Below are 10,624 nucleotides of genomic sequence, written 5' to 3' on the forward strand. Positions count from 1 at the left end.
ATTTTTCTTTTTTTTTTTGGTACACTGACGACTGACCTCTCATTTTATTAATCTTCAAAAGAAAAAAAGAAAAAAAATGTAAATCAAGTAGAAAAAAAGGAATATCCTCATTTTGCCCTAAATCACTCGGCTAGTTACTTTTTACGGTAGATGAAGATCACTAGTTTCATAACTTTGTTTTACTAATATGGTTTAAACTTTCAAGATCTTTTGAACTGTTTTAGGTACTTTAGGCAAATCGTATATGCGATTGCAATAAATATTTTAGCTCTGTTCTGGTTTTGCATTCAACTGTCCATCATCGACATCAATTTCTCATAATATGTACATTCAACATTACTACAAACAGTTAAAAGCATCCTACAAGGGAATAAACTACTTTCAAATCTATTACTAATATATCACACAAAGTCTTTATAATTACATCTCTTCATACTTGTGGCCCCGAGTTATAATACAACCGTCTATTAAGATTTGATTCATGATCTAAGAAAGAATATACTCAATTCTTGACCAGAACTCCCCCCGGGATGAATCATATGAAATGATTCCGAGTCAACCGATCCAATAACTCGTTCGAAACTCGCCCTGAGGTACATAAGTTCACCATCTTCTGATTTCGGCGAGACCGGTAACACCCCGGCACCAACAGATACAGACTGCATGAGTTTGAACACTGCTGCGTCACTCTCGGTCATATGTCGTCTAACAGCAAATCCGACTTTACGACCGTTACAATACATAGACCAAGCCGGAACTGAAAACAAAGAACGAGATGAGTTACTAGAGTTATTAGATTGCGAATTATTTCTAACTCGGTCACACTCAAGTGTGATTCTAAGTAACCCATGTTGCATTTCTTTCGCGAGATAAGAAGTTGGAACAGCAAACTCAAGTAGTAACAGAGGAGAACTTTTAGAGTCATCTTGAAGACAGAAATTAACTCGTCCTTTCCGATAACCAAAGAATGTTCCGGTTACGGTTGATCCGTGATGAGATGATGATTCAGAATCCGAAGAAGATGAGTCGGTTGTTGATGATGGTTGAAAACCACAGCATGGAACCATACATTCAACTAACGAACGAAATGATCTTCGGAATCTAACTTCACGTCCACAATCTATGTCTGTTGGGGTATCAATAATATATAGAGGTCCTCTTTGGTTTCCTAAATCTATCATCCTCATGATGGATGTTTTTAGAGAGAAAGAGAGTATACAGAGGAAGGAGAGAGAGTGTGAGTAGAAGTGGAAGTATAATGGTTGTGGGAGGGAAAGAAGACGGAATACCGGTTTAAATAGGGAAGAGGTTTTCGGATGTGAGACGAGGACTCTGGATGATAATTCTGCCCACGGGGTATGTAGGGCCCTTCTTAAGATGCACCCAATGTGTGTGGAGAAATTTGTTGATTAGTCCAGAAACCCGCGACCCGTTTAATCTACGGTCCATTCATAAAAAACATTTAATCGGTGGTCCAAAAATGTTTTAGTCTTGCAAAAAGACCGGCCTGCCCTTTTTATTGTACGTGCAGATATTGAAGAAATAACTTTTCTCTTTCTTTCTTCCATTAAAACGAATTCAAAAGAATTTCTCTTTCCAGGAAACCTCTCATTTTCTTCAATCTTCTTCTTCTCCGTAATCAATCTTCAACAAAATTGAAGAAAATAAACGAGAAAAACCCTAGATTCGGTGAAACCATTACAAAAATCAACTGAAACCATCACAAAATCAACTGAAAAACCAGATCTAACCAAAAAAATTGTGAAAAGAAGAAGAAAAATATGTTGATACTCAATCAACAACAAAGAAGAAGAAGAAGAAGAAATTTGCTGGTATTCAACCAACAACAACGAAGAGAAAAGAGGTATTGCTTCTAATACAATGAAATACAAATCCAATATATGTAATGTTTTTACTTCTATTTTTTTCATTTCTTATACCAATTTCTTTATATGATCCTACAGTAGATATCAGTATGTACTGCTAAAAACGTCGATATGTACTGCTTAATCCTTCTACTGCATTTTGTTGTGATATGTATTGTATGTATGTTATGTATGATTCTACAGTACGTATCAATATGTATTGCTAAATACCCTAGTTTAGATTTGATATGTACTGTTGAAAGAAATTTGTTCTCCAGTTAGTACATGTCGACATGTCCTGATGGATAAATATGATAAATACATGTTATTTTTATGTTATATATCAATATGCACTGGGTAAACCCCTTTTATCGGTATGTACTAGTTAAACCCCTAGTACTTATTGACATGTACAAATGGAAATTTGTGTTTTCTGATGTATAAATACGAACAATACATATTGACAGTATCTTCATTATGTACATAACATAGTGCATGATGTTCAGATAAAAGATGGAGATAATGTAGTGCAAGATATTCCATTATAGCCAAATCAGCCTGTGGGTATCAAAACACTGTCTCATTTCCTATCAATATGTACTATGGAAAACCCTTACATGCCAATATGTACTGTAAAAAACCAATTTCACTTTTATGCTTGAATAAGAATCAGTACATATTGACATGTGCAAATGGAAAATTGTGTTTTCTGATGTTTGAATACCAACATTACATATTGACAATATCTTCATTATGTAGATAATGTAGTGCATGATGTTCAAGTGAAAGTTGGAGATAATGTAGTACAGGATGTTCCATTATAGCCGAATCATCCGGTGGGTATCAAAACACTGTCTCATTTCCTATCAATATGTAATATGGAAAACCTAGTACATGCCAATATATACTGTAAAAACCAATTGAGTATAAAACCCATATTTATGTTTGAATATGACAAACTGAGTTTAAAGTTTGAGTATAAAATCTGTATGAATCAAAAATTGAGTTTAAAGTCAAGCCAACGAGGGATGAAGTCTGGTAACAATAACTTGCTTGTAGGTTTGAGAAACTACAGTTCTCCTTATTCATTTAATATAATATTTACAAACTTTTTTCTTAGGTATAATGTTGCGGCATTTCTCCATAGGCTTTTTGAGACATAGCTCACTTATTATTTTTCTGATATACATTTTTGTTCTTTTGAAGTGCAAGACGGGTTCTATCTCTCCAACATTTTCGGTCCTTGCTATTTCAGGAAGTTCGAGTGCGGTTCGCAGGATCACTCCAGATGAGTATGAGTTGCTTAATGTAAGGAAGCATGTAAGGCATAGCTCTATCCTTTATTTAGCAGCAGAATGTGGTGCACTACTTCTTGGAGACTTGGTACTCTGTTTTCTGGAAAAGCAAGTCCAAGCTTTTTACTTAGATGCCCATGTACTTAATGCACAGAGATGGAGACACGATGTTCGTGGATGTTGTTGTAGATTTCTTGTGCATTATGATCATGACCAGTTTGTAATGGTTTATGATCAATATTCTTCTCAACGAAAAATGTCGACTTATGTACTGACTATTTACCTAGTAGACATAGATATGTATTGTAGACATAGATATGTACTGGAGCATTTTGTTTTGCTGGAAAAAGTTGCAAGTAATACAATTAGTATAAAACCTTAAATATAGGCATTACATATTTGCATGTGCTATAAAACCTTGCAGAACTTAAACTCATAACTTATTTTATTACAAAAGGGTCTGCAGAAAAAAATTATTGTGCTTCGTTCTTCTTATAGTACTGATACATACTAATTGTATGAACTTAATATATAAATACTCTACTGGCGGTACATATCTTTATGTAGTATAAAATCTGGCTAATAACATAATTTAGCCAATTTTAGTATTGATATGTGTCGGGTGGTGACCCAGTACATATCAACATGTACTGGGTATAGACACTTCAAATCGATGAGATAATCCTCCGCATCTTTCTCATCCTTGATGCCTGCAAGAAACCGGGATAAGGAGTCCTTTGCCCGTATAATCATACAGTAAATATTGATATGTACTGGGTGAAACCCTAGTACATGTCGATATGTACCGAGTATATAAGACTCTTCAAGTTGATTTATCCAGTCTCTTTCTCTCATCCTTGATGCCTGCAAGTCCTCTAACCTCAATGACTTTTCTGCTGCATTGCCATTGGCCATAACTACAACTATTATTTCTTATTTGAATTTGAGCTTTTTCTCAGACCCCGTACTTTAAAACCTGGTATACATAAGAAAATTTTGTAAGAAACATATATAACTTAGCGAAATTTAGTACATATTGAGCAAGAACCGAGTACAGATCGATACGTACTAAGCGAAAACGCAGTACATATCAATATGTACCGAGTAAAAACAAAGTACATATGTATATATACTGAGTATTATACTCTTTAGTTTTATGAGTATCATACTCACAAAATTTAGTATGATACTCAGTATATGACATAACAAAGTACATATGTATATATACTGAGTATCATACCCTTCAGTTTAAATGCTCGCATTTGTCAGTCTTAGAGAAACTTTTGAATCTTTTAGAGGGAGAGAGTACTACCTTGGGCCTTGGCTTCCATTCCTGATTTTCCTTTCTCTTCTACAGCTGTATTATCCTATAGATGATCTTCATGCCTACCAGTCTATATATGTTCAATATAAGTTTCAAAATCAACAGAAGTTTCAAAATTAAAATAGAAAATCGGAACCCGATAAATTTATGCGGAGATCAAACACAGTGCGTATGCACATGTAGTGAAGATAACAAGTACTGAAAACCTAGTATATACTGATACGTACTATGTGAATACCTAGTACATATTGATATGTACTGTGTGAAAACCTAGTAGATGTCATAGTACCAATACAAATGTACTGCAAAAAAATTAGAATTGAAAATTTACAAACCCCAATACATATGTGTTCCAAACAAGAATTGTTATTAGAATGCTTCAGGAGATGTTTCTATCACATGCCCACTATGCCGGCAGCAACAAGAAAAACTATTTATTCTCATTTTTATTAAAAATTATATAATGTTCATTAATTGTCCCACAACACGATACATCATTCTTCACCTGAAAATGGTGGTAAAGGTATTTCTGCTCTTATAAACACATACTATAAGGGTTTATCCAATACATATTTATAAGTATTGCATCAATATGTACTTAATGAAAACCTAGTACATACTAGTAAAACCTAGTACTTATCAGAAATACTAGTAGTACATATTGATATGTAATAGTGAAAATCACATATTCATATGTAAGGAGTGAAAACCTAGTACATACATATACGGTTGGAAACTTAGCAGATATCACACATTTGATAACGAAGAAACCCAATTACTACTAATATCCCTTATACATTTGATTTTTTGCAGTACATATCAATATAAAGTAATTGGGCCAAAGAAATCTTAATCAAACACAAAACCTGCTTGCTGACACAGTGAAACTAAAGAATGGGAATCAGACCTGATATGGCTGGAGTTAAGATCCCATTTCTAATAACATGATACAAAAGGAGACGTGCCCAAGTCTCCGTAGACCACTCCAAGACTCTGAAATGCTAGTTTCAATACCACTAGTAATGAAAATTTCTGCACAAACATAAAAATAACAACACATCAACACTCAATCCAAGTACCTAACTCCAAATTCTCAATCTACAACTAGTCTGCATTTTGATCTATTGATCAAAATACAAGGACACTGTAATACCAACTCTGGATCAATCAAAATTTGGTTTAGTTAGACAAGTAACTGGATTTAAAGTGTCCATAAATGATCAATTAGAAATATACAGAGGTTAATAAAGAACAACAATAAGAAAATAAGGGGATGGGTGGGGGTACAAATGAGATCTTTATTTATGTACATGTTCTTGAGATTTCCAGTTTATTCTTTCATTCGGGTTACCCTAAAACATTAAATCCTAATATTATCTATCTACTAATTAATCTAAAGTCTAAAACCTATCCTAATTATTATTCTACAAGATATGCATGAAAAACACCGACAAATCAAAAGCTACCCCAACTCAGTACACAAAGAAGAATCAAAATTAAAACTAGTGAACCCTAAAACTCCACTGAAAGATATCAATTCATAAAGCAAACACCAAAAATATCAAATTTTCATAAAGTTAGATATATTCAAATTTCAAAATAAAAACCTAAAAATGAAATTATCTAATCAGTCTTATAAGCAAGTATTATATCCTCACCAACATATTTACATTCATCTCCGATTATGAATTTCATTTGTTAACTAAGAATGAAACTAAAAAATATTAATAAATTAATTAAAACCAAAAATAGATAAAATTAATTAAAAAAAATTGAAAATCAAACTAACCGAAACAGAAAGTACAGTAACCATCAATTTAATGATGCATAGACAAGCTTCGTCTTCCAACATTAAACATCGAAATCCAGATGAATAGGAGGAATAAAATTTTTAGAAAAGCCCAAAAATGATGCATCTATATCTTTTTTCTTGTTTTCTTTGACTGATTCATTATCGAATCTTCTTTATCTTCACTATCACTTGCTTCTTCTCTTCTTTCCTCCATCACAAAGATTCACTCGAGAGAAAAAAAATAAAAATCTCCGCCAAAACTTAGATCTAGAAGTAGAAACTGGGAAAATGGAATTTTGGGCATTTTGGGAATTTTGAAAATATACCTTCGATGATCTGCACGTGCTCTGGACTTGGGAATAAATTTTCTGGTCCAAAAACATGTTTTTGGACCAGCGAATAATTTTTCTCTGGAGCTGTACTACACAGTAACCGGTTCTCCTAATATTGGATTAACCAGTAATTCCTACATGTGTGTGTTGGTAGTGTGCGTGATATGGAGTATGAATGTATAATGACGTGGAATAGTACATGGACTCATGGAGCCAATTTTGTGGACATTCTTGGCCATGCAGTCCTCGTGTGGGTTGAACATTCTGTTAGATCCGAATGAAAATGGTTAATCCAAAACCCAAACCACACACAACATGAAACTCATTAACCACCTAATTGTTTTTTTTATCAGTAAAGAATTTGGTGTTCGCGAGTTTCGAACTCATGTTAGTGATATCATCACCCAATAACTTTACTTCGGTATTACAGTAACACTGGCTATTTATTAAAAATGTCGTGATTAGATTCTACGTTTTTCTATAAGTCTGTGCAGCTGAAAATCTTATATGAATTGGTCATGACCCATAGCATATTTAGAAATAAGGCGCATCACTACGTTTGTTGTTCTAGGAACCAACTTGTACAGCTAGTTCGCAAAAATACTTATCAATATGTCATGTGACCTAAATTGTGCCTATGTGATTAGCAGCAAAAAAATTGACCCTGTCAGGAAATGAATTATTTCGATTCCCAAAATAATAAAATCTCCTCTCGTTTTTAAAAACAAATCCGTTAATGGCGAGTTTCGAACTCACGTTAGTGGTATCATCATCCAATAACTTTACTTCGGTATTACAGTAACACTGGCCATTTCTTTAAGTTCTGCTTGATCGATAAATAAATAGGTGCTTGAGAATTTCGATCTCAAATTATTTGTAGATATCATTACTTTTTTTAATTGATAAGGAAATTGGTATTGATAAGTTTCGAGTTGTCATTGGTATCATCACCCGATAACTGCATCGTTATATTATATAGTGATATCGACTTTATGAAACATCACTTTGTCTACTAAACAATATATTGTCATGCACCTGGTTATACATGACAAGATTGGGTGATAGAATTGAGGATAACCCTCTCTTGATTCGTGAGAATCAAGCCTAGAGAAGAAGAAGAGATCTGATTCATAGAATCAGTCTAAGAATAAGAAGAACAAATTATATTTTCATTAAAGTTGGATTACTCCTTTTACACAGATTTACTAGCCTTATATAGCTAGGTCAAGACCACAAGTGTTATAAGCACCCTTACAATTGATAAAAGATACAAGTACTACTAACTACTAATAACCAACTCAAATGTGATAAGGGCACCTCCTTACAATACCGGTACATGACATATATCTTTTCCCGATAGACTACCCGCCTTCATCATCCTCTGCAGAATACCCCCATCATACTTGCATGTGCCTAAATTTTAATTCGGCTCCGGGAACTCCTAAGCACCTACTTCTTCAATGCCAAGTTTCCGTAGTAAGCTGATATTTTCTTTTTAACCACTTGTCTATCGATCCAAATTTCCCTAACCATAGACCTTTTTCTTTTGGGACAACAGAACTTAACTCTGTAACTGCTGAACTTAGGTTCGACATATTTGAGAAAAAATAGGACAATCGAACTTAGCATGATTCTTCAAAGAACGAAGTTTGACTAACATTTCTGTGTTTAATTATCAACCGAACTGTTCATCGGCACCTTTACAATGAAGTACAATGAGCAGTTCGGCCGAACTTCACTCTATGACTGTCATAAAATCTTGATTTTTTGAATTTAAATATAATCTATCATTCAAATACAAGAAAATAAGATTTGGATTTTTGAGAAATAGTTTCTATTGTACACTTCCTCATAATGAGATTGAATTAATTAATCATTAATATTATATACTAATCAACTAAAGACAGTCTTGCCATCATAAAAAATTAGTGGATAAGGCGCGACGTATTATTGCTATTCCATGACCTTTTTCTGTCTTATACAATATGTCACAAGATCATAGCGGCTGGAAGATCGGAAATGGGAGACGAATCAGTATATGTGATGACATGTTGGTTTCAATCTTAACTCCCTGCTACCAAAACCTGCAAATTGTCCTGAAGATCTCCAACTTGTCAAACAACTGCTTAATGACAATGAGGAATGGAATTCACATCTCATAAATGCATGTTTCAACCCAATGCATGCTCGAGCTATTCTTGATATTGTTGTCAACCATGGAGAGGAGGACCAAATCTACTGGAAGCTTACTGACTCAGGGAATTTTTCCCTCAAATCTCTCTACAAAGACAAGATGGACAATCTTTATGATACTAATGCCCACACTAGCAATTGGGAAGCCCTATAGAAGATGGATATGTGCTCATGGAATCCTCCCAACAAATGTTAAAACTGCCGACATCCTTCATTACATTGATCCAATCTGCAAGCTGTGCAATAGTGGAGAAGAAAGCATGACTCATCCTTTCGTAAACTGCCGTGCTGCTACCTCTGTCTGGCACCAGCTGTTTGGTCCAAATCATAGTGGATTTGATTCCACTACAAATTTCATAGATTGGATAAACTCCTGGTTTGATCCAGCCAACAGAAGTCCCAACTACATTAGTAGCATACATGTTATTGCATGTTGGTTCATCTGGAAGGCTGGATTTAGTTTCATCTTCAGTTACACCCAACCAAATCCTAAGAACACCTCTAACAGAATAAAACAACACATATGTTCTCATAACGGAATTGGCATATGCATGACCATATTCTCAACACCGCTCTCTTTAGAGAAGAAAGTGGAGCTGTGTATGTTGATATTGACCCCGATTATCCTACCACCTTTGATCATAGGGAGGATTTTGGGATTGTCATACATATTTGTAATTTGCAGGACCCAGAATTTCTTCTTTACTTTACAACACTAGCTGCTCTGGATTTTGCAAGAAACACCATTGAGACTAGAGGATATCCTGGATATTCTGGAAAGAGAGGATCAACATGAGGAGAAGACCTAGCTTTCACCTAGGATAAGGAGATGCAACAAACCAATGTTCAAATTCATGCCGAGTCTATGAAAACGCTAGTCCGATTTACATTGCTCTACCACAATGCAGTTCAAGGAAGGTTCCATCTTAGTTACCATGAGAGGAGTAGAAGAGTTTTGATAAAAATGGACGAACAAATATAAATGTTATTTCTTTTGTCAGAAATGCTACTCACCTCCCATTCTCCACCTCCCTACTCTTCCCCCTCCAATCTACACCACACATCTAGGATTTGAATCACATTCAGGTGCAGATGAGGTTCACCATTTCTCAGATGTGGGGTTTAGATTGGAGGGAGCAGAGTAGGGAGGTGGAGAATAGGGAGGTGAATATCACCACCGTTATTTTTTTTAGCTGGCCTTAAAATTATCCACAGACTCCATAATTCAGATACTTTTTATTTAGCATTTGCATGTAAGAACTCTAATCATAGGAGTAGTGGCCTTTCTCTTGCCACTTAACTCCAGCTTATACTCCTATGAAAAAAACAAAACAATATGCCACAAAAGTTCTGGGTATCACCCTCTTGTGATATAGAAGACAGAGAAAAAGAGACACAAAATAGAGAGGAAGAAGAGAGAAAAATCTTATTTATGTGTACAACAGACAGACATTAGAGCCTCTATTTATAGGGCTAGACACAATGACATCCCAGTAATAAACGGGATTTGCCCTAGATATTCTTAACATAATTACACGTTTATAACACTCCCCCTGATGACATTGTGTCTAAGCTAATTACCTCGTTAAAACCTTGTCATAAAATCCAAAATGACAAAACCTGATCAGAGGAAAAAGAGTACAATTGAGAAAACTTATAAAAGATCTTGACACGCAAATGTTTCCTCATTAAAACCTTGACAAGGAAAACCCAATAGGAAAAACCTTGATGAAGGAAAAAGAGTACAACGTGATAGTCCAGTAAAATACCTTCTAATTTGATACTCCCCCTGATAAGTACTTTAGTTAAATCTTGGCTTACAA

General features: G+C 34.6%; 1 protein-coding gene across 1 annotated transcript; it reads right to left on the minus strand.

The window, feature by feature from the left end:
- Positions 1-235: 235 nt before the first annotated feature.
- On the minus strand, positions 236-1,253 carry LOC113356747 (protein MIZU-KUSSEI 1-like). Its single transcript, XM_026599955.1, has one exon. It carries the CDS (start codon positions 1,185-1,187, stop codon positions 480-482), a length of 708 nt encoding a protein of 235 aa, XP_026455740.1. The 5' UTR covers positions 1,188-1,253; the 3' UTR covers positions 236-479.
- Positions 1,254-10,624: the final 9,371 nt, after the last annotated feature.

This window comes from Papaver somniferum, chromosome 3, assembly GCF_003573695.1.
Source record: "Papaver somniferum cultivar HN1 chromosome 3, ASM357369v1, whole genome shotgun sequence".
Taxonomy (NCBI): Eukaryota; Viridiplantae; Streptophyta; class Magnoliopsida; order Ranunculales; family Papaveraceae; genus Papaver; species Papaver somniferum.